The sequence below is a fragment of the Lathyrus oleraceus genome, chromosome 4 (assembly GCF_024323335.1).
Source record: "Lathyrus oleraceus cultivar Zhongwan6 chromosome 4, CAAS_Psat_ZW6_1.0, whole genome shotgun sequence".
Lineage (NCBI taxonomy): Eukaryota > Viridiplantae > Streptophyta > Magnoliopsida > Fabales > Fabaceae > Lathyrus > Lathyrus oleraceus.
In genome coordinates this window covers 174,727,931-174,753,423 of record NC_066582.1, presented here as the reverse complement: position 1 = coordinate 174,753,423, position 25,493 = coordinate 174,727,931, and the positions used below count along the sequence as shown (strand labels likewise).

Below are 25,493 nucleotides of genomic sequence, written 5' to 3'. Positions count from 1 at the left end.
GGAAATGCACCATAAGTAGCATAGGAAACATTTTCTCATATAAAGTTCCTTATTCATGTAATAAGACTTTGAATGAGATTTTATGAAGTTTATCTTGATATTCAGCATATTTCTCTTCTCTTCTAAAATCACTCACTATATGAATTTTTTGATCATAAATAGTGAGGATCAATTTGAGTCAGATTTTTTAACACGAGTTTGCTTGTTTTTTTCAAAGAAAATAAACCATAATGCATGGATAGTCATCAAATCAATATTGGCAATGGTAACCAGCTGTAAGATACCACTAACATTTCCGCGTGACTTCCACGTGAGCATCCTTACACATGCTATAGTTATTATGGTTAGGTGAGAAATTAAGAGAACAATAAATGAAAGTTGAATATTTCATACTGTGCATTGAAAATTTATTAGATAGTGTAGACTTATCCGATCATTAACCTTTTATATTTAATTTATTTTAAATTTAATGGATATTGGTGCTTAACAAAATTTAAGGATGTTGATGAATTTTCTAAATGAAATACAATTTTGATTTAAATGATTTTCACAAATAATTTCTATATTTTTATTTATTTTGATCATTATAAATATCTTATTTATATTTTATTTTGTAAATATATATCTTTTTATAATTAGAATTTTGTTATAGACCGTCCGCAAAGTCCATGAAAAAGTCGAATAACAAAAGTTGAAGAAAAAGTGTACGAATGAGGTGGATCAACGATTATTGAATTCATTTCCAACAAATATTACAACATATAAATTATTTTTCGGACAAAAAAACTACAAGGCCAACTCACACCAAACGAAAATCAATTTCTCGTCCAGTATTTTCCGATCAAGACAGACTTGCTTTCGAGATATGTGCATAGTGGTATAGAAAATTTTCACTTGCTTCAATTTTTTTTGAAAGAAACTCTTGTAGAACGGAAAAAATTTCTTCCATAAACTTAACATACTCTTTGGATAGCTCAAGGTTCTCATGATGCATCTCCCAATGACCTTCTTCAACTTTCTTCCAACCCTCAAAAGACTCATTAAGAGACAACTTCTAAATTTTTCACCCTCTTATCAAAAGATTATAATTCCTGATTTGTCTTCGTTGGAGGGATCTTAGTTGTGGAGAACTCTGGCGAGGCAAATGATAAAGTTTAATATTTCTTCTTTATCTCTTACACAATACATTGCACCATCTTAACTAATAAGTGGGGGTATCTGAAATTCTACACTTCAATCTCCATCTCTCTCAGCAAACCAGTTGTCTTGGTAAGCTCTTCTAGATAACAGTCTTGCTCGATAGTAAAGGCATTGATACGTTCCTAAAACACTTTTTCTCCTTTCGAACACGCTCAGGCAAGAAAAAACTCTCTTTCCGACAACACCAAAGGCCATAACAACCACAGTTTGACAAGTCTGGTACGCAAGTTAAGCCAACTCTTCTTGAAGAAATAACCTCATTATTGCCCAAAAATAATGTGTAATCCTCCATAGAAACAGATGATCAAAACTATTTAGCACTCCACAGACTAGGATGAGCCAAAAGTAAATGAGAAACACAACATTGTTCGATGTTGTACAAACACCATGACCATGCCTTCCTAAGTCTTGATCGAGAGTATGATATCGAGCAGATGACCCCTCCCCCACAAGTCACCTCGAGAATGACCTAGTAATATAGCTCCTTTCAGTTATGACTGACGACGAATGTATAATACTTTATATCACGACTCGATCCAAACAATCTCAATTCCACTTGAATCGAGACAGGAAGGGTAATCGTGATCAGACTAGTAGGGGACCCTGTATACAAGATTCATATAGAAAACTGTTCAACATCAACAACGGTAGGCAAATTGGCAACTCTATGTGTCTTCTTCATATGAAACACCGTGTTATAACATTTCATCTTATCTGTAAATCAAAGAATAATTAAAGATAAAGCAATAATAGTCATTTAAACAACACTAGAGAAAATAGGAAGTATCCTACATTATTCATCGAAGACGACCTTTTTGTCCTTCTTTGAAGCGACTTCCACTAACAAGCATGTTTATATGAATTACTTTTTTTCTTCCTTAACACCGCTCCCGAAGGAACAATGGTGTCATCATATCCCTAATATTCGAATAAGGCTACCAATTCCATATTCATATAAATTTCCTCCATAGCTAAGTTATCCAGTCTATAGACATAAGATCTAACATCCTCCAGAAAATGGATATAGCGCCAGAACTTGGAGAACTTGTCTGAACACTGATAAGGCAATTCAAAATCTATATTGCAAAAGTTAGCATGAGCCACCTCGGTAAGTGGTTAACTAGGTAGTGACAGTCCTTAAAGTTCTCCATGCTATTTGAATAACCTCATACATCTTGGTACTTTGCCTAAAGGAGGTCAAACCTTGACCCTGGGCTGGATCAATAGTTAGGCATTAAATAAGTGGAAGAAGAGCACCAAAGATGGCACACCTTTTTTGTATTCACACAAATACTGGAAGACTTTTATATAATCCTATCTCACTAATTACAGTTGTAAAGGAGAAATTATCGGACAATTTAGAATGCTCACTTCAAAATCGTTGAACGGGAGACGAAAACCTATCAAAGAAAACTTATATTCATGGAAAAGGACGATACAACCGTCATACTTGATGCAAATCTTCTTGTCCCCTTCGGGAGAAAGAACTCCCCAATTTGAGGAAGAACCCATTAATAAAAGCATGTTACATGTCGCATTCACCCACGATAACCGAAATAATGTCCAATGTCTCTTGACCTACCCAAATAGTTGTTTCCAATTGCCCATGCAACCTTGAATTACGAGTTATCAATGTCAAAAGAAGTTGTTAAACACAATGAGGAAATGGTCATAAGAAAAACACAAGTTCGAAATAAAGACAAACAATGTACCCCACCAAAGTCATATATATCAAAAGAATTTACCAGCACACAAAGTACAAAAACCTATGACTCCCGAGAACCTTAATAAAGTAAACAAGTGTGAAAATAAAAGAAAGTTCAAACTCAGACATTACCTAAAAAAGATGAACTAAAAAAGGTGAGGCAAGCACAAATCACCGCCCAATGAAAGGAGATTGATGACAATATAGAAGGATGTAGACACAAGAGAAGAACTTTTAAAGGTTCACAAATGGTGAAAAGGGAAACATGGTAACCAAAAAACTCTTTATATATCCCCCTATGAATTGAGAGTTGTCAATGTTAAAAGAAGTTGTTAAACAAAAAGAAGAAATGGTCGTAAGAAAAACACAAGTTTAAAACAAAGACAAACAATGTGACCACCAAAGTCATCTGTATCAAAAAAATTCACCAACACATAAAGTACAAAAATGTACGACTCCCGAGAACCTTCATGAAGTAAGCAAATGTGAAAAGAAAAGAAAGTTCAGACTCAGACGTTACCTCAAAAAGATGAACTCAAAAAGGTGACACAAACACGAATCACTGCTCAACGAAAGGAGATTAATGACGATCTATGAGGTTGTAGACATTGGAGAAGAACTTTTAAAGGTTCACAAATTGTGAAAAGGAAAACGTGGTAACAAAAAAAACTCTTCATATATCCCCGAAGGGAGATGAACCACACAATCCTCGGTGTTGGAAAACGCGAACTGAACCACTAACTACCAAAATTTCACATGACTCTATTCAAGATCACTCAAATGCGCTAGTAATAGAAGGAACCGTTATTATCAGACGTAGGGACATGTGTTGCGACGTATCTGCAAAAAATCGCTAATCACAAGAGAGGCATTTTATGCACCTTTTCCCAAAGACATCAACGTCCCATCAAAACTCTTATGTTTTCTTCCACTATAGACTGAAATGAAGACGAATCTGACAAAGCTCTCACTATACAGGGCTTGAGGGCAACGTTTGACCGACCGTAAGGCCCACGAAAAAGACCCAATAACAAGTGTTGAAGATAAAGCATACGAAATAGGTGGACTTCCGTCCCTGCCGAGGACACACGATCACACTCCACATCACATCTCTCATTTTAGATCTAATTAGACGATAATATACACAATACGCCGAATCAAACACAAACAATTGTAATTATCCATATTATATAATGATCACTTCGCGCCATTTCAAATATTAAGTTCATTCAACTACTTTTTACTCAACAACAAACCTAGACATTAGAGTGTTAAACTTACAAATTCATCCGTTTTCCGCGGAAAAAACCTAATCTATCTTAGGCCACCTCACGGGCCAATTCTTTAATGGAACACATAATTATATATAAAATGATTTATTAATGGATAATGCTAACTTGTGCCCCAAGGACACAAGTTAAGAAAACCCCTTATAGAAAGTTTATATTAAAAAAAATAATTAAAAAATTAATTCTATATTTTTATTAAAATCAATACACAATTTCTAAGATAACATTTCTTTATTTGGTTCTTAACTTGTGCTTTATCCTTTATTAATTTATAAGAAATGGACAAAAACTATTTATAAGTTGAGACGGTGGAGGGATTTATTAAGCTCACAAAATCATACCGTAACTATAATTAGGGAAGAAAAGCCCCCTTATATAAAAGCCATCTATCCATCGTTCAATCATTATTCTAGTTTTCCGCTCACATCACTCACTCCTCCTTGATAAGAAAATTAGGGTTTTGAGGGGTCTCTCGTTTCGTCCCACCGATCAGCCATGGGAGGAGGCAACGGCCAAAAGGCAAAGATGGCTCGCGAGAGGAACCTCGAGAAGCAGAAGGGCGGCAAAGGTAACCTCTCTCTCTTGCCGACAATTCTAACATGAATTATAGAAATTAGGGTTTTATGCTTTCGATTTCCTCAAATAATTGTTATCAATCGTAGCCGATATGTTAGATCTGATTGTATGGTTGTTGATTTGAACATTTTTTTGTATGTTCAGGAAGCCAGCTTGAAACAAACAAGAAAGCCATGTCGATCCAGGTATAAATCCGCTTTTTATTCAAGATTTCTGAGAATTTTTTCTTTTAAATAGACTGCTCCATCCATAGATCTTGATTAAAAAAGATCCTAATCAAAGAAGATTGCTTTATTAATATGCTGTTTATGTGGTTTAAAATACTCAGTGTTTAATTTATGTTTTTCTTGGTGAAGGAGATTCAACTGTTAGTTTCACCAATTTGTTTATGGCTACAATAGGGTTTCTCTGTTTTGGGTTCTGATCCCCTTCACTTTTGGGCTCAGAGATGTTTTCTTATCATCTGTGTTATATATTTTGCACACTAAGACTAAGGTTGGGTTGTTGTTGTTGTCGTGTGTTGATTCCATGGATTTTTGTCAAATGGACACTTTCACTGAGGTATTTCAGATGCGCATCACACATGCATAAATTCTTTATGTTTATGGAGTTGGGTTGGGAGAGAATGTGAAGGGAAGGAATCAATAGGATTGTTTTATTTCAAACAAACAAGTTGGTATAAATTGAGGGTTGAGCAGAAATATGATGGACAACTTGGTCATTTGGTCATTTGTTAACCTCTAGTTAAGTACTAAATTGAATATTATCAATTATTATTAATTTGGAACTAAAGCTTCTTGTCCAAAAGCCTCTATGGGAACTTAACAAGCTGGATTTGAAGTATAAGAAGCACATACATGTAAAATTGTGTTTTTGTTATGGATAGAACTCTTTTTTAAAGGAGTTCAGACTTCTCTCGTTGCAGTATTTTGAACAGTTTTCTGAAAATATAACTTGGTAAAATTTCTAAACCCAGTTCACATTGTTGTCTTTCATCCTTACATGAGTATTCACTATTCTTTTTCCCAAACAGTAGCATTGAGTTTGTTCGTTGGAACGTACTCTTAAATGACAGGCTCTTTATTTGACATGGACGTATAAGTGTTTCTAGATGTAGTTGGTTTTACTAGTTCTCTGTTGAGGTCTTAATATTTCTATATATTCATTGTGTATACTGCATAGTACATAATGTTAACCCATGGATTTTTCTTTAATATGTCTTATACAAGGTGTGTTCTTGTCAGATTATTGAAATATACACTTCATAAATGCTGTTCCATCAGAGTTATCCAAATTTATGCTCATTTGGACATCTCTGTTATAAGATGTTAAAATTGATCACCTCAATGGTCTTGAGGAGAGTTTATTCTCTCGCCGCAAGTTTCTGCATTTAATGGTGCCCTTTACTGATTATAATGTTGTGATTGATGATTGCAGTGCAAGGTGTGCATGCAAACATTTATCTGTACCACATCAGAAGTGAAGTGCAAGGAGCATGCTGAGGCCAGACACCCTAAATCTGATCTCTTCACTTGTTTTCCTCATCTTAAACCCTAAACTTTAGGGGATGGCATGTCGAAACACTATATCATATTATATGAATCATGACTTTTATATAAAAAATGCATCTATGTTTTGTCTTGGTGGCTAGAAAAAGATGAGGGATTTGTATGTTCTTCCCTTGTGGAAGTGCGAGAAACTGTTAATTCTCTCTTGTCGAAGTGTAACTGTGATGGTCATTAGTGTTAATATTGTGTTAAAAAATCGTGGTATTAAATAAAGTGCTTGATTGTATAACCACTTAAATATAGCTTTCCATAATTCAGAATGCTCTTATAGCTAATTTAACTCTGCAATCAACCTATAACTAAGGCAAGTTATTGGTTGGTGGATGTTGAAATAAGCTGTCATCCGGAGACTTTACCTGTTCCGGACAACTTAGAATATTGCAGTGACACGTCTGTTGCTCAACTAAATTATAATTCTAATCATAGCATCTAATTGGTTGCACTCAAATGTTAAATATGATTTCCACTAATATAAATCCACTACCATGATATGATCTAGTTCCTTTTCTTTTTGTCCCATACAGTACATGAATCTTTGATTGATATAGTAGGGAATTTCTCTGTAGGGATGAAAACAAGCTTTCTATACTGAGATGTATATAATATATTTCTAACCAGGTATGGCAGTTCAAGTGGGGTGTTGTGGCATGTGGAAAACTTGTGCCCCCCATTAACCAGCATAGCCACTATTTTTATATGAAGTTTTGAAAATTTAGACTATTAGAAATATGGTTATTTTAATATGGAAAAGAGAAATTACGAGAGAATAGCCACGGGTAAGAAGAAAAATAAATATTAATGTTTTATTGTAATTTGGAATATAGGGAATATTTCATGAACGTTTCGTTATAAAATATGATTAATACACAGTGATTAATATACATTATTAATGCTTTGTTTCGTTTAGAAAGGAAGGATTGTCAATAGAATTCTACTTTAACTGGGTGCCTAACTCGGGGAAATATTTGTTCTCTGTTTCTTTTCTTTCCTTTGTCTGTAATAACCTAGCCGCTGCCTCTTCTTTTTCCCTCCAAAATTAACTTTGGGTCACGATAAAATTGAACTTTTTTTTCTTTCATTTTGGTCGGCATCACATCGTATAAAAATCAAAAGTTGAAAACTACATGCATGGACAAACTTGATTTCATTTTGAATGGCATGACACCGTATCAAAATCAAACTTGAAAACTACATTCATGGACAAACTTGTAGATATGGGTATATTAGTTATTTCTTTGACATCAACGATTATAGATTTTTATAAGATAGGAACATGGACAAACATGTAGATATGATGCTGCCTTTCATGGTGAAAATGGATAATTACTACGTGCCTGTGTGGGAGTAGCAAATAACACAGTACAATGTTCGTTTCAATTTACAGCATGATCAATTAATCTTATTCCATCCTGAAACTCAAAATTGGTTAAAAGATGATGATGATCATCGTGAAAAGGTTTCTGATGCGGTGGTTGCAATTCTCGAGTGATTAGAAAGGGTACCTAAAAAAAGGTTAGTAATCAGACGTTCAAGTCATATATATGACTTATGTGAAAGTTTGCAAATATGAGTCAAAGTGTATTTGAGGGTTATTTACCATCACACTTATAAAGTAAGGATGATTGCAACCGTCTCTGGATTTCCCCGCATGGAGTGTGGGCAACTATTGAATGTGCATCAATGGTTCTAATAGAAGGAGGAATACGCTCCAATATGGTGTCAATGGATGCAAATACACATGTGTACGTTAGTAACCGATGAACTTTAACTAGATTGAGTCTATGGATTGAACCAATCTTTATAGGTTGTTGGTCAACTCAAAATAGTTGTCTTCCATGTCTTCGATATTAGCCTTGAAGCAATGATTGTTGATCTTAAGATCAGTGAGGCCTACTCAAAAATCTAAATTGTTGTGAGAAACTATGCTTTGAGAATGCGCATCGTTGAGAGTTGTGGTGGTGTTGAATAAGAGTAATTGACACGTGAAACATGCACATTAAATGTATTTCGTACAGACCGAACACTGCTGCGACAATGACTTCTACGTGCCCCACACATGAGGGAAGAAGGTGATGCACTTAGGCTTACTCATGTTCACTCAAGTATTGTTATTATTTCGATGTTGGATGTGAATTTATTTAATCTTCTGGTGAATAATGACCATTGAACATGGCAATTGTCGTACCTATAAAGCGGGAATTTGAAATTTAGTTTTACTTTATGCAATCTTCTTTGCTTCAAAGTATTTTGAGAGAGAATTTTATTTGGCTATTTATTTTCTATTAGAAAGTTATGGAATTTGGTTTGCTTTACTCGAATGATCATTTTCTTCATTTAATTCTTTTAGATAACTTGCATTTAAACTATGGTATTTCTTTTTTCTCGTTTGCATTTCTAAGTTTTCATTCACAATTGCATATAGAGAACACATGAAATCTAAGTTTAGGTATCCCTTTTGTAGACCCTAGCGATGTGGAACTTAGTGACGCCCATTCTAGCACTAAACCAATAGTAATTAATCCCAGTGATAAAGAGACACATCCCACTCGTATATCCATTTTCTTTTGCCTTTGGACATTACAGAAGATACGGTGAAGAAGACATTGTCTATGACTTTGGAATTGTCTACCAACGTTGAGTATTACTCTTGGGTAGATGATGAAATCTCAGGAACTCGATCCTTATACACTAGTCTGGATAGGTTGGAGCTAGCATGCGACTCTTCTTGAGAATGACATACACATATCCATCTAATTTGATGTATATGGGATCCCGTGTTTGAATATCTGTTTTCTCAAATGCGTGATACTCTTCCCTTTAATGACTTCGAGGTTGAGGTTCTCTACCATCTGGAAATTTACGGTAAATTGAGCACACATAAAAGCTTTTCAATACTGGTGTGAGTACAAGAAGAGCTCGTCCACGGTGGTTATGTTCTTCCATATATTCCACATGTTGAGAGGGAGATGCCACCCCTTCTCCATATGTAGTTCCATTGTCGTCTTCTAATACTATTGTTAGAGGAGCCATGGAGATTGATGGTCTCATAAAGGAGGGTGTCTTCGTAAAGGAAAATGTTATAGTGGAGGATGAAGTCGTTGCATATAAGAATAGTGCAGTGGGTGATTATACTCGTTAAAAGTATAAATACTTGACAACCCCTAGTGCATAAGGGTTGTCAAATGCTTTAAGGTTGTTAGAGTATTGAGAGCTAGCTCACGTAGGGTGAGAAATTATTGTATCTGTGTATTTTTATATGTTATTGGCCCCTCTTTCACTATTGTGACATTGGCGTATTTATCATCCCCACGAGTATGAACATAGTCTCCTTAGAATATAGCAATCTCCACGAGAATGAATGGTTGATTCCCTAAAATTCAAGAGGTGTAGTTAAGTTTCATGACTTCCCATGTAACAACTGTTGACCCGATATATGCTCCACACATGCTCCCACATTATGGACGAAGAAACGGGAAGTCAAGGGGATACATCTAGACAAGGGGTGATTGAACCAAACAAGGGACGCTTGAACTAATAATCACCTTGTGGAAGTCCAGTAATATAATCACCTAGTAGGATGGAAAGGATCTTCCAGTAGAACTCCAGTGACATAATTACCCTATAGGGCAACAATGATCTTTTTATGGAAGTCCAACAATATAATTACTCCGTTGGACCGCAAGGATCTTCTTGTGGAAGTCCAACAATATAATTATCTCGTAGGATGACAATGATCTTAGAAGTCCAACAATATAATTATCCTGTAGGGCGGAAATAATCTTCCAGTATAAGTCCAATAATATAACTACCCTTTTGTAGGCGAAGTATTTTTCAACTGGTTTTTATTCCGTTCTATATGATTCCCTTAATGATGCAGAGAAAACCATGAAGGCGACTTTACTTTCATTTTCTGTTGATGAGATACACTATCGGGATATCGCATACGCAAAATCCTCTGAGGAGAGGAACAAATACTTTGGTATTCAATCTATTCATACTCTATTTGTCGTATGTTAGTCCATACAATTCTTATTCGTTGATCTTTCCCTTTCAGATGAAATTAAGAAGGAGAAAGCTATGGTCACTCCTATTGTAAATGTACAAGGTGTTGAAGGCCCTTCCCATGAGGGAGGAACCCCCGCGCCTTCTCAAACGCCCTTGGAGCGCTAGAGAAATAAGAACCATGATAGAGCTGCTTTGACTGGGGGAAAAAGGATTGAGGTAAGGCGATCGTCCTGGGAAGTCCTGCTAAAAGGTCAAAGCAGCATGAGTCTGCTCCCGTTATCCATTTGTCAAGGAACTTTGGGAATCCTCCTCTATCGTTACCCCTGTGCTGCTTGGTTGGATGCTCCGTATCGTGACAATGATAAGGGACTGCGTGTTTGCTGAAGACTATGCTTATGTGTATAAACTCTCCAAAAGAGGTAAATCTGGTTTAGTGGCATAATAGAATTTTTAACTGCCATGAGCGGCTTCACTTATGTCTCTGTTTGCTACTGGTCATAGAGAGCTAATGGCCCCCGGAGGTCCCTCTAAGGATATCGAGTCTTCAAAGGCTCATTATGGACTCGCTAAGTCAAACATTGCTAGTTTCGAAATGGATTTTTTTGGTTGCTCCACCATTTGGACAAAATGTATCCTTTCCTAGAGGAGGTGAACTTGCATGGGTCTCCTACGACCTTGGCCGACCAGGTGGCTGAACTCGAGGGCTTGCTTGAAGAGAGAAAGAAAGGTTCCCGTGAAGCAAAACTTATGTTGGAGGCTTCGTTTTCAAGTGCCCAAGCAGTCGTGACAGAGCTTGAGGAAGAGAAAGTCGCTCATTCTAGGGATCTGAAGGCTTTCCAAAAGAAGCATACCAGTTTAGACAAACAACTATTGGATCTTTCCGACGACAAATTAGAGGACATCGCCTTCAAGAATGTTGTGTGGCATCTAGAGTTGCTTGTTTCTGATCTTTGGGCCTTTCATGTATCCTTTAAATTTGTTTCCAGAATCGGTTCATTGTATTTTGTTGTCTCTTTGTAAATTAATGGATGTGTTGTTACAATGTTTCTTGCTGTTTTTAGTTTCTGCTATTGTGTTAGCCGTTTGTTTTGTGGCGCATATTCCCTTCGTGGGGATTGACGAGATCTGGTCATAACTTTGATATTGTGGCCGAATGACTGCTTTGCATTATAGACGATCTCCCCCGATCTCCCCCGACCAAGGGTAGGATCCCCGTCCCTACCCTAGAGTTCTGACTCAGATCTATGTAGATGTCTCTGGGATCCACCGCCTACGCACTTAGAATGGATAGTTTTGAATGGGGGATGCGGATGCGCCAACTGCGCATAAATGCACTTAGTCTTCTCCGCTTCCTGTATCCTGAAAAGGTACAGGGACATAAATGAATGCGACTGAAATGATAACATAAAAGTAATTACATATATCAATATTTCAATCTGTTACACGAAAAAGAATGGAACAAGTAGACACACAACCCTTCTAGTTATAATATTTCTTTAATTTGGCAATGTTCCAAGTCTTTGGTATATGTTCTCCTACAAGGGATTCCAAGTTGTAGTCCCCTTTTCTGGTGTTGGTATGCACCCGATATGGTCCTTCTCAATTTATTTCAAGTTTTTCGTCCCAAGCATTGTTCCCTCCTATGTTAGCTCTTCGTAATACCATGTCATATGCCCGGAATTCTCTTGGTTGGACACGCCTATTATATTTCGGGGTCATGGTATGATTGACGATGGCTGGTGAAAGAAGCTATTGTAACACCCCAAAACCCCGACTCTTTATTTATAAAAGATTTCAAATAAAATTCTCAATTAGAGTATTACACATGCCTCACAAGCATCTTATCTAACAAAACATAACATTTATTAAGGCAGCGAAACAAAAACATCATTTAATCAGAAAAACTCTCCACACAAAAAATATAATGAAAATAATCTAAAACATCTACGAGAAACATAACATGTAATAAATAACCCCTCCCCAATGTTACACATCTTAGCAACTCCAAAACTAAAATACTTGAAAGCAATAAGGTAAACGAAAAGGCCTTAATTCCATCCTCAAGCTCAAATAATAGCTATCCTCTACCTGATTATCTGTACCCCAAATGAGTACATAACGCCACAATAAAACAAATAGGGGTGAGAATACTTTCAAAAATGTTAATGGTGTATAAAGTAAAGGACAATACACACAAAGCATCCACACATTCATGTCATTCACAACCCTCACCAATCATGAACATATTTATATATAACACTCACAATCATCACCAATCATAAGTCAGATGTATATGCAATGCACTTATCACCTCATCACCAAATGTATGTGGTACCGACCTACTCACCAATTGAATGTCAGAGTTATGTTACTGAACAATCCAACCACCAATATTTGGACATCAGAGGTATGCTACTGATTTAGTCCCATCACCAATCATCATCAATCCCTATCTCCGATATACATGATGCATGAAAATGCCACAACAATATAATATAAAATTCATTACCAATAGTTCTTATCCGAACCATATGGTTCACCATAATGCTACACCATATAATAACTCACCTATATATCTATATATCTATATCTATCTATCTATCTATCTATCTATCTATCTATCTCTCTCTCTCTCTCTATATATATATATATATATATATATATATATATATATATATATATATATATATATATATATAAAACATATTAATACACAACAATACATCACCGACAATTGATTTCATCACAACACACATACTTAACTCACCAAACTCACCAAACAGTAGTAAATAGTAGTAAACAATCACTACCATAGAAAACAACTCTAAAATTGAGTCGGCGACCTAAAACTGGTCAACATAGGGGTTGACGGTCCGCCCCGTCCTGATGGTCATCATGAATGGACCGTCACCCTTTCCCCCCCACCAAACCATCACCTTGTGACACTCGGGCCAATAACCCGTCTTCAGAGACCATGATAGTCTCCCCGTAATCCACATGATGGTCGTCAGCCAACCCAGATGCAGTGACAAACGATCTATCACCATCCTGACGCCCGTCAGATTTTCCTTATGAGGTGACGGGTAGCTCGTCACCCAGGTGACGCTTGTCACCGCTGTGCAACAAGCAAAATCTATGTTTTTACCATTTGAGGACTTCCAAAGCTCCGATTTCAACCCCTAACCACCCGAATCGAATAAAAACATATCACCCATGTTATATTAAACACAAACCTCACAAAATCAGCACAAATTATACATCAACACTAATTTATCATGCAATTTTAACTATATATTCATCATCACCAAAGCATAAACCTTAAACAACACCAATCCAATTTTTCTCATACAATTCCATACGAATTTCAACATGTAATTACAAGATAAAATAGAATTAAAGCATGATGATCTAGAGAGATATGCACAACCATCCCATGGATTCAAAATCCTCAACAATGGAGAAAGAAGGTTAGGATCTCTCCATATCCTTTAAGAAAAACACACCCATTGGAGAATAATCCCCCATTACCTGAATACTGCAGAAAAATTCTGAATCCCCTCTTTTGAATCCTAGGTTTGCACTTGCCTATCCAAAATCCTACTTTCACAGGTTTCATGTTCTGTTCTCAAAACTCCTCTCCTTATCCCTATTTTCTACTAAAAATAAAACCTAATTTATTTTTTATTAATTCTAAATTTCCCCTCATCTTTTGGTTTCTCTCACCTTGTCCCACCATCTATCTCATTATACCACTTTCTACCCCATAACTCATATTTCTCATTTTCTCTATATTCTTCTATTTTTTCTATATTATTTTAATTAACCAAAAATAGTGAATAATAGTATAAATTCTATCCCACCTCAAATAATCTCACAAAAAATACACATAACACATCAATAAATTTATAAATATGTATTGACTCAATAAAATAAAATAAATTCAAAAACTAGGGTGTTACAACTATCCCCCACTTAAAGGATTTTCTCCCTAAATAATTACCTGAAATAAACATCCTCGGATACGACTCTCGCATATGAATTTCTAGTTCCCATGTCACGCTCCCTCCAGTAGGTCCTCCCCATAATACATTCACTGAAAAAATCTCCTTACCTCTTATGTGCTTCACTTCACGATCCTCAACCCGCAAAGATGATGCCTCAACAATCAAGTTATCTCTCACTTGCACATCATCCAAGTGGATCACATGAGACTGATCAGGAGTACACCTCCAAAGTTGCAACACATGAAAAACATCATGAAGATTCAAAAGATATGGTAGTAAGGAAACTTTGTAGGCCACCTCTCCTCTCTGGAGGATCTGATATGGACCAATAAAACGAGGTGTGAGCTTTCAATACATCAACGCACGACCAACACCAGTCACCAAAGTGACTCTCAAGAACACATAATCTCCCACTTGGATACAAGTGCCTTTTATTCGCTTATCATGATAACTCTTATGTCTACTATATGAAGCCTTCATCTTCTACCGAATCATCTTGGTTTCTCAATAGTCTGCTGAATAGTCTCTGGTCCAAGCAAAACACTCTCACCCGATTCTTACCTACACAAAGGATTCATACACATCATTCCATACAAAGCTTCAAAAGGTGCCATTCCAATACTATAATGGTAACTGTTGTTATACGTGAACTAGATCAAAGGCAAGTAACCATCCCAATTACCTTCTTATTCCAAAGCACAAGCTCTAAAAAAATCTTCCAAAGATTGGATAGTCCTTTCTGTCTGACCACCCATCTGCAGATGTCTTATACCTTCAAATTTACCCTACCTCCATACAATCTTCATAACCCAAGCATACATCCATCATACATCATCTCATGTGCATCTACACCCATGGTGATCCACAAACTCATGACATGGTGTTTATCTGGAGTATCAAGACCCTTTGATCATGCTGAGGTGTGCCCAAGCCACCTTAACCCTAATCCTCGTCCTCAAGCATCCTTGGACCTTGGGGGATCACTCAAGTCAACTCAATCACCTCCAAAAACCCTAATTGGATGGTAAGCCCTCATTGAAGACATGTGAAGATTCATCTGGTCACCCAAGGACCTCAACCCTAGTTCTTGATCCTCAGTGACTTGTACAAGTTCTCATTCACTTTGTACATTAGCCATACCTTTCAGGACCCATAATATCCAAACTTTGTTCATACCGGAACCTCTTGAATCATTTCAAAACACCTCTTGCACCCCAAAACCCTACTTTTCTGGCTATGGCTCTTGATGAAACTTGTGGGCTAAGAAACCCTAATTTGTGTAACCTTTTACCCCTATGCCTTACCTCACTTAATCATACCATCATTCAACACTCCATTAACCTTAAATTCAAGTCATTTGCAACCATTTTCTCATCAAACAGACATCCATTTCAACATGGAATAATGTCCTTATTTTGGCCTTGATTCATCACATTCAATTCATTGGTTTCACCAATGGAGATGACCTAAAATCATCCCACAAGACCCCAAGTCTAATTTTCCATCAAGTTATGATCATTTGAACTTCAAACATGCACCTTGGTTCCTTAAAGGGCATGATGGTTGGTCACATTTTGGCAAGTATGGCATACCATTTGGTCCAAACCTCATAAAAATTTCACCTTTCAATACTTTCAAGATCTTATTTGAGCTAAATGTCCTAATTGAATCCCTCTTCAACTTTGTTTCAATATCCAAGACCTAATTCATTGAGCAAGGACCTTAACTTTTGGATTGGCCAAGCTGGTCAAGATGCCTAGCCAGACCTATAATCATGCCCATGACCACTACTTTACCTCAATTTCATTTCCAAACCACAACTCCCTTTGACCTGGTTCTTTTTGCAAATGATTAAGGGAATGTCAAAGAAAAATTTACACAAGTTTCATGGAAAATGCACAAACCAATTTTATTTGGCTCAAGTTCAAAGTTGGTGACTTGTCATGGTGCACACATCATACCGCACTTAACCAGAATTTTCATATTTATGTTTTAAGTCACTAAAATCACGTGTTCTGATCCCATTTGACCCAAGACATGTTACATAACATTGTATCACATGTTTACAAGTCAACTTGAGTACAACAAGGTCCCATGTGATCAAACCCGAGTTGTGTGCAAAAAGAAATTTCCCTCCCAAAATGGCAAAAAGAAAAAAGAAAAAAACACAACAACTCTGATTGAAGCTCCCTTGTATCACCTAAAGCATGCTAGATGCAAAACATATTGAATAGAGACAAATTACCAGGTCAGACACAACCACACTTGTCCCACAAGTTTCACTTTTGAGCATGCTTCGACCTTCATCCTTTTTTGAACAAACCCCCTTTCATTCTCCCTCCAAACCATCCAAACACCTTCCCTATAAATAGGGGAAGATGTCCCATGAAAGAATCAAGCTTTTCAAGCCAGAAAACCTCTACTGCAAAACCAAGTTTCTTCCCCCAAAACAGAGTTTCACTTTCAAAGATTCAAGTCATTTAAACCTAAGTTAACCACCCAAAAACCTTCATACAACCTCCCTTAAGCTTTCTGCAACACTAACACCACTTGCAACCAACTTCCCTAAGATGCTAATACTCATCCGAGCCACCATCTGAGATTGATTCCGACGAGGTAGTTGCACTCACCATTTTCACTCAAACAAGTTACCATCTTGCTCGAAATTCCTCTCCGATGCTGAGCCCCATGTTCTAAACCTTGATTACTTCATATCCACCATTGAATTCTATTTTTAGGTCAAGTTCCATATTTGAGTTCTTGAGAAATACTCCACACTCAGATCCAATCAATGGCTCATGAGTATGGAGAAGAGAACAATGATGTGTTTGGGAGTTGAATCCATGGTTGATTCCTCCTAAAAACACGAGTTACAGAAATTGATTTTTGATGGTTGAAGGTTAAAGACGACCTCATGTATCTGTTGGCTCACGCGTTTTTGAATTAAAAAAAATCCGTTGGCAACTTCTGATTGGTTGTTCTGCACGCATTTTGTTTTTAATGTTTTTGATTATAATATTTATTTCATGGAACACGCTAGTAGTCACCAAAGAGCGCTTAGCCCAGCGGATGGGGTTGACCCTATGACCCCAAGGTCAGGGGTTCAACCCCTAGCGCCCCCCCTTTTATTCTCTTTTCTTGCGTTTCTTATTTTCTTATTTTTTAAACTATTTTCTTTCATTTTCTTTCCAATTATTTCACCACTTATTTTTCATTTAATAAAAATATATATCAAACACACTTGACTTATTTTTTCCCCTTTTCTTTTATTCCACACTTTGTTTATTTTATTTTGACTTACTTTATTGACTTTTCATATTTTTATTGGTGATGGTTAATGAGGTCTATTTGGTCATGACTTTGGTTTTTTAGGGTGGATAAAACCTTCCATACTTCAAATATATCAATGAATGATCAATAGATCATTCATGATACTTTGAGGCATTAATAGGTTGCTCCTATTTAACCATACTTAAGTCATTTGATGCATAGATGAAGCCTTGCTTGTGCTACTAAGTTGTGGATCCATTTGACTTGTTCTGTTTCTATTGACTACTAACCCTATAATACTTATGCTTTAATGTTTAACTTGTACATAAGCTAATCATTAATCAACTGTTAACTTGTAATCATTGGGTGATACTATCTTCTATTTGTCAAATCATTGATAGATGGACTTGGGGTTGTATAAATTTCATTGGTTTTAAATCTATTGTTAGATGATCAAAGATCATCTTCAATACTTTGCATCAATGATAAGTTATCCCTTGATGTGCCATATTTTGAATCCTTTGACCTATGGATAGATAATACCTAATTGGTTACTTTGTACATTCACTAACTAACCATTAATTGTTCATCACTAACCATTGTTATTATGATCTTGTTATTATCTTTTGATTTATTTTATGTCAATCATATTGCATTGTAATTTACATTCGAGTACCCATCATCATTATCATTGTATATCCCATCATGCATATTTATCATTGTCATCATACAATAAAGAAACAACAAAAATATGATGCAATTATAAGACCAAAAAGATGAATTTCACTTGTAATCTACTTTGGACTTAGAGGATTTCATATAGGACCCTTGCTTGGATACCTTGCCCTAACCTCTTGACACTTTGCCTTAACCTTGGATTTCATCTGTAACTTGCAATTTTTCACTTGTTAGCTTAGGTCACTTTTGCACACACAAAGCTTTCTCTTGGGCTACCTTACAATGAGACCCTTTATTTTATTGATTGGTTACTTTGTATATTCATTGCACGTCACCAATTTCAAAACCAAAGCATTAAGTGGTGAGGTATGAGTAAGGATAGATCTCTCATACCCTTAATCTGATTATTTTGGACACAAGATACCTGACTTGTTTTTCTAGAATATTCACCTCCACCCATAGACTTTTAGTGCATTCTAATCACAAACATCTTTTCTTATAAACCATTTTTCAAGGTAAACAGAACACAACCCATCAAACTCATTTTTGCGCCTTAGGGCTGTAGCGGTAAATTCATGACCATTAAGCTATGGATAAGCTAGATGTCAATAAAATCAGAGTCGCTGCCGCGCTTTTATTATTTCCAAGGGAAAAGGGAAAAGTACGAACAAAACCCAAAGATAAGAAGTTTTCCAAATCAAAACTAATAAAATGCCAGAGATTACAGGTAAGGGGGTTGGTTACGCGGAGGAAAGGTGTTAGCACCCAAAGTGTCCTAGGTACTCCTAGGGAGCCCTTTTTTGTGTGCATATGTGTTTTTGTATAAAATGATATTTGCAATAAATAGAGTGGAGGGATGAGAAAAGAATTCATTAATTATATTTTTGTGTTTGACAAGACCTTCAGACTTGTGCCTACGTACCAACATAAAAATGAGGGATCAAAACGTCGTAGTTCATGGTATAAATTACAAAGTGAATGAGTTGCTTTTAACAAAGATTTAAGTTTAACAAAGGAACAAAAGGCCTAAAAAGGTTTGAATGAGTGTTAGTTCTTTTTGTATTTTTAAACTTTAAGTCAAATATAGTTAAGTTCATTTACAAGTTTGATTAAGAAAAGAGTTTAAAAATTCAATGGCATAAGGCCAAAGTTTCTAATTTGCAAAATGGTCTAAGTTTAGAAAACAAACACAAGCAAAGAAGATTTTAAAAGGGAGGGAGAGATTTGAAATTAAAGAAATGGGAAAGAGATGAAGAGACTAATCCTAAGCAAAAATTTAAAAGTTGAGAGTTGAAAAGATCTGACCAATGGGCTACAATCCAATAGACAAGAATGTCATATAGAAACCCAAATTTCCCTTGGACTTTAGAATCAAACAATATCAATACACAAATCGCAAGATGAAGAGCAATGAATCAAATAAAGATAGTCACATCCAAGCTTAGCAACTCCATGATCGTTCTTCATAATTCCCCATGTATCAGATGGCTCCATAGAGGAGCATTAGACACATGTTCAAAATAACAACTTCAATATGATCATATTGCAGATGAACTCAAATGGATCTTCAATATTTACATCAGATGAAAGTTTTCTTCACAAGCACTTGGTTTCAGAAAAGTTGGCATTAGTCAAGTCCTTTGCATAGGGAGTGTTGCCTAATTCTAAGTCCAATGTCTCAGATCAATCCAACAGTCCACACAAAATGTTTTTTTAGAGTTTTTGTTCTTATTATGTTCATTAAGGTCAAAAGACCACAAATACAAACAAGTATATACAAACACAATATATCCACAAAGTGTGGCTCAAGTGAGCAAAGTGAAAATGACATTAAAGTAAACAAATTGAATGGTATGAATAATGGCAAATGAATAAAGGCTTGAAATTAAAGTGCATAAAAGTAAATGGCTTGAAATTAAATGTTAGTGGTTAGTGGATTAGAAGTTAGTATTGCTTTTGCTTTGGTTTTGTTTAAGTCATTCTTTGGAGAACACTCAACCCACTTATCATAAGCATGGGTCGTGTGGATCCTTGAACCAAGACATCTTCCAAAGGAAGGAAAAAATTCCAATTTTTCACACAATACCATGAAAGAGGGGAGACTTACAATCTCACTTACTAGAATGCTATGCCTTTTGTGTCAATAATTTAGCGCTATGTTAAGCAATCGTAATTGGACTTATGTAGAAGTCACAACTATTTGAGGTTGGGTAATAGAGATTTTGGTGTTAATGCATGTTAGAGACATAGTATAATAGACTATGCTCATAAAACATACAAAACACAAAAAGAATATGCAAAAAGGTGGACCTAATCTCATCCATACCGATGTTGATTTTGCAATCAACTAGTCTTAGGATCTAGAGATATCACAGGCCCATGACATGAATGAATAAAGAAGGGGAATGAGATGAAGAGGGAGGGGAAATGGAATCAACACAAATTGGTCAAAGGAGAAATTTTACCAAATTAAGATCATTCATTCATTTTGGGAGATGAAATGTACATTTCATCAATCCCCTATATCCAATGATCTTAACTCAACAAAGGCAAATCAACCTTGACCAAGGCCCAACAACACAAGTCAAACTCAACAAGTCAAAGTTAGAAGCTCAACACAATTTATTTTGCATTTAAATAATTAAAATCAACTAAAATATGCATTAAATTAAATTATGGTTTATCAAATTCCTAAAACCTCATCAAAACACCAAAGAATGGCCATGAGATTTATCATAGGTCAAGCAAGATCAAAGGACCTTGAAGAAAAAAATTCATCATTTTTGGAAACTTAAAACTATTTTTAAACAATTAAAAAAATTCACAAAATCAATTAAATCATGAAAAATATTAATAATGATCCAAAAAATAATTTTAATTCAGAAAATGAAAGAGGAAATTATTTAAATTTTTTTGGTGAAACTCTCATATTTTTTGGATCAATATTAAAATTAATACGAGTTAATGAAAATAAAACAAATAAAATGAAAATCAAATATCAGAAAAAACGTGGACCACTTGATCTCCCTCATTAATTGAGGTGGCAGATCAAGTGGTCACACGCGCGCAATCCACGATGGACTCTAGTCAGCACGCTACAAACTTGGTAATTCAAACCAACACACGAGATTATTTCATTTCAAAAGGATCATGTAGCTCTGAACACACCAACTCACCACCGGAGCTACAACTCCAGTCTCCTTCTCAGGCGAGCCTCGCCGTACTGGTTCAGTCATAACCATCACTAGAATTAAAAAGAAGGACATGATTTCAAAGTAAAAATGGCATTGAGCTCGAATGTGGCCTCAATTCATCTTAACTCCAAGCATATTGAAAGATAGAACGAGTTGAAATTTAAGGTGCACGATCTGAGTTGCTTCGATTTGACCTCAAAGCAACTCAATCTTGTTGCCTACATTGGTAGGACTTCAGACAACCAAGGATCCAAGAGAATTATGGAGAATTGAGTGAGAATCGAAGAGATGAAATTTTCTGGAAAATACCTTCAATGCAGGTCTGAATTCAACTGTTCTTGCTTTGATTCGTGCTTGATCTTGCTCAGAATCCTTGCAGGAGTAGATTAGAATGATCAAAAGGCTTTGGATCCCTGGAGTTTTGAATCTAAAAACAGTGAGATTCAAACTCAATTTCCAATGGAAACTCTCAGGTTTATCCTCTCAAATGGAAGGGTTTGGTGTTTGGGATCAAAGTTGGCGCGAAGGGGTCCTCATTTCTGATGCATAAGGTCTCTATTTATAGCTAATTCAAATGATATTTGCACCCTTGAAGTGAACTTCCAAATTTGGCAATGAGTGATGCATGGGTGCATGGGCGTGTACAGGCCCATGAAATCATTCCATTTGGTCCATAATTAAGTGTACATAAGTCTGAGATCATGTTGGAATGCTAGACAAATATGCATGGAAGTTTGAAGTTCAATCTTGCTAAATGATGATGCAATGTTCAAGCCATGTGCAGCCCATTCAAATCTTGTCCAAAATGGATGAAATTAGACTTTTTGAAAAGGTTAGATCAATAGGAACAACTTTAATGTTGGACACTTTTTCATTTGAAGCTTGTATCATGATGAATTTTGAGGTGGAAGTTTGGAAAATTAAACATATCAAAAAAATTTCTAAGTGTCAAGCCATATGTTCACTTATTCCACCTTGGCTAACTTTTCATGTGAGATCCAAATGAGAAAAGTTCCTTCATAAAAGTTGTATCTATCTCAAAGACCTTCAAAACGGTCATAAATTTAACCTCATTTGGATTTAATATGAAAGAGTTATGCATTTTTGAAGTTGAGGAAAATTACTTGTTCAATGGTATTGGTCCAAAATGACCTATAATGTATCCTCATATCACATGATCATAAAAGTTGAATTAGCTCTTCCTCAAAACATAAAAGTTGAAGTAGACATATTTAGTTTAATTGTGCAACTTGGAAATATTTTATCTCATAAAAATTGAGCAAGTTATGGCCTTGGGAAGTTGACCTCCAAATTAGGGTTTAAACAAAATGACCTATAATCTTTCACCATAAAAAATGACTTTTCAAGAAAAAATAGCTCTAGACCCCAACATGAAAGTTGTTTGTAATGTCATTTAGAGTAACTTTGAACTTGTAATCATTTTCATATGATAAAAAATGTAGGAGATAGGGTCTAGGGAACCTCAGTTTGATTAGATGAATTCCTCTGGTCAACCACCATGAACCAACTTGCTAGCTTGCAATTCTCTTGACTTTTGGGACTCATGGGAGATCATATATGCATAAGATGATTAAATTTGAAGTATCCCTTGAAATATTTGATCAATTGGTGAAGAAGCTTGTGGAAGAAGTTACACAAGATACCCAGATGAATTCCAAGGCAAACCAATTCCAAACTCTTGATGAATTCTTGATCAAAATAACATGTGAAGCTCATGGGGATTCATATATGCTGCCTAAACTAATTGTAACTCATTCTTGATTGAGCTCTTAACAATGAGGGTCTTAAACCCTAGATATGAGCTTGATAGATCAAAGGTGAGCATGTGCCCTACCTACAAAAGAGTTAGACAAAATGCAAAGACATATTTTTGCGATTTTAGTTAGTAAAGATGATAAAATACAAAGTATGATACAATCAAATGGTGCTTGGTGATATCTCCCAATGAAAACCCAATGAAGGAGGGGTAAGGAGGATGCCAATGTGTGATCCAAATGCTTGGTGATCTCTCCCAATGCAAACCCAATGAAGAAAGGGTAAGGAGGATGCCAATGTGTGATCCCAATGGTAATGCATATGATGAGATGTCATGAGGGATCTTAGGGTCAAAATTGGGGTCTTACAAGGGCATCACATCAAATACCCTTTTCTCAAAGGTAAAATCAACCAACCCACACAATATTTCTACTTTGAACTACGGAGCTCTGATTCTTCATCACCCGATGAATGATACATAGGCAAAAGGGCCACAATCCTTGGCGAGCACAATAATAAAAACTCAAAATATCATTCTTTCACACTCTTTTGAAAATAAATTAATAAATAGATAAATACCCATGCACACAGACAACTTAAATGGTTCCCGTGGAGTACCATGGACGTGAAGAGTGCTAATACCTTCCCCTTGTGTAATCGACTTCCAAACCCAATCTTGATTGCGAGACCAATCCATATCTGTACGTGTACTTCCTTTGTGAATTTCTTTTCCTTCAGAGTTTTATCGACTATTTCCCCTTTCCTCTTAGTAATGAATAAAGATCGGTGGCGACTTTGTATCCCTGTTCGCTAATCCGGAAACCCCGCTGGAGACTTTGCTGGGGACCCGGTTTCCTAAGCAAGTCAAACCTAGTTTAGGTTGTCTTTTTGCGTGTGTTGGGGTTTTTTCATTTTTTTCTGTCTTTATATTCTTTTATTTATTTACTAACTGTAAATATTGTTTCATTTGTAACCTTGGTTTTGTGACGATGGATTAAAAAAAAGGTTAATAATGATTGCAAAGAAAAACCCTGTGTGAAAGACTCTCCATCCATCCATGCATTCATAAACATTCATATATCATAATCATAATAAAACAAAGTTGTTAGCATCTTGTTGTTTAACGCAGGAATACAAGACATTTTGAAAAACAATCATGAATCATCCACCAAGAAATAGTACATTCTCCTTCAGATATAAAGATCCCGAAATAGATACCTTGAAGGTTCTAATCTCTAGGATTATGTCCCTAAAAGATAACAAGTTACGAACAACTTATGGAAACATCTTGGACCTCCTAACTGAAAAAGATGACTTTTGGGCGCTCACCACCCTAGCTCAATACTAGGATATCCCGCTAAGATGTTTCACTTTCCTAGATTTTCAACTATCCCCAACCTTGGAGGAAATTGAGAGGCTTATCAACCGATCAATCAAAGATTTAAATCCATTCCCCAAGTTGAAAGAAGGGTTTACCTTGTAGGAATTGGCTTTAGTCTTGGGTATCAACGGAAACAAATTAGTGGCCAATTGGGGACCCAAAGACACCGTCAAAGGTCTTACAAAGAAATTCCTAGAAGACCATGCTTGGAAAATGATCAAAGAAGAAAAGGCAGAATTCTGTAGCACAACATTGGCATTGTAGATCCATGGAATTGTTTTATTCGCGAACATAGACAATTTTGTAGATCATTTGGCAATGGAAGTTTTCCTAACCAACAATCCAATGTCATTATTGCTTGAGGATTTCTATCATACCTTGTATAAAAGGAATGAGAAAAGAGGATGAACCTTTCTCTGTTGTGCTCCCCTCTTACATTTGTGGATGAGGACTCATATGCCTCAACGAGGACCCTTTGCCTATAGCAATCTTTCATGGCCCCAAAGATTTGCTTCTCTCTCTGCCAGTTCAATCTTATGGTACAAGAGAGAGCGGGAAACCAAGGACGTCATTTTTAGATATGGAGGGTTCCCAAATGTCCCCATAATAGGAACACGTGGTTGCATAAACTGCAACCCCACGCTACTTAAGAGACAATTGGGGTATGCTATATTGAGTCTTCCCGAAGACCGAGACCTCGTACCTTTCATCGTCAACAATGTGGGCCCACTTAATTCAGCCATGAAAACAGTGAAGAGAGCTTGGACATGCATAGTCATAATATACCAAGAGTGGGGGAAGAAGAAAATCTTAGCTAAGGAACCCTACTTTATGTGGGTGAAAGAGC

General features: G+C 36.1%; 1 protein-coding gene across 1 annotated transcript; it reads left to right on the top strand.

The window, feature by feature from the left end:
• The first annotated feature begins 4,512 nt into the window (after nucleotides 1-4,512).
• On the top strand, nucleotides 4,513-6,576 carry LOC127074382 (uncharacterized protein At2g23090). Its single transcript, XM_051015694.1, has 3 exons — nucleotides 4,513-4,762; nucleotides 4,915-4,955; nucleotides 6,208-6,576. The coding sequence occupies exons 1-3, from the start codon at nucleotides 4,690-4,692 to the stop codon at nucleotides 6,325-6,327; spliced, it is 234 nt and encodes a 77-aa protein (XP_050871651.1). The 5' UTR covers nucleotides 4,513-4,689; the 3' UTR covers nucleotides 6,328-6,576.
• The last annotated feature ends 18,917 nt before the right edge of the window (nucleotides 6,577-25,493 follow it).

What these genes read in the sequence shown, in the direction of transcription:
- LOC127074382 (XM_051015694.1), top strand. Translation starts at nt 4,690, where the DNA reads ATGGGAGGAGGCAACGGCCAAAAGGCAAAGATGGCTCGCGAGAGGAAC. An exon ending in GAAGCAGAAGGGCGGCAAAG is followed by an intron (nt 4,763 to 4,914) that starts GTAACCTCTCTC and finishes TTGTATGTTCAG; the next exon opens with GAAGCCAGCTTGAAACAAAC. An exon ending in AGAAAGCCATGTCGATCCAG is followed by an intron (nt 4,956 to 6,207) that starts GTATAAATCCGC and finishes TGATGATTGCAG; the next exon opens with TGCAAGGTGTGCATGCAAAC.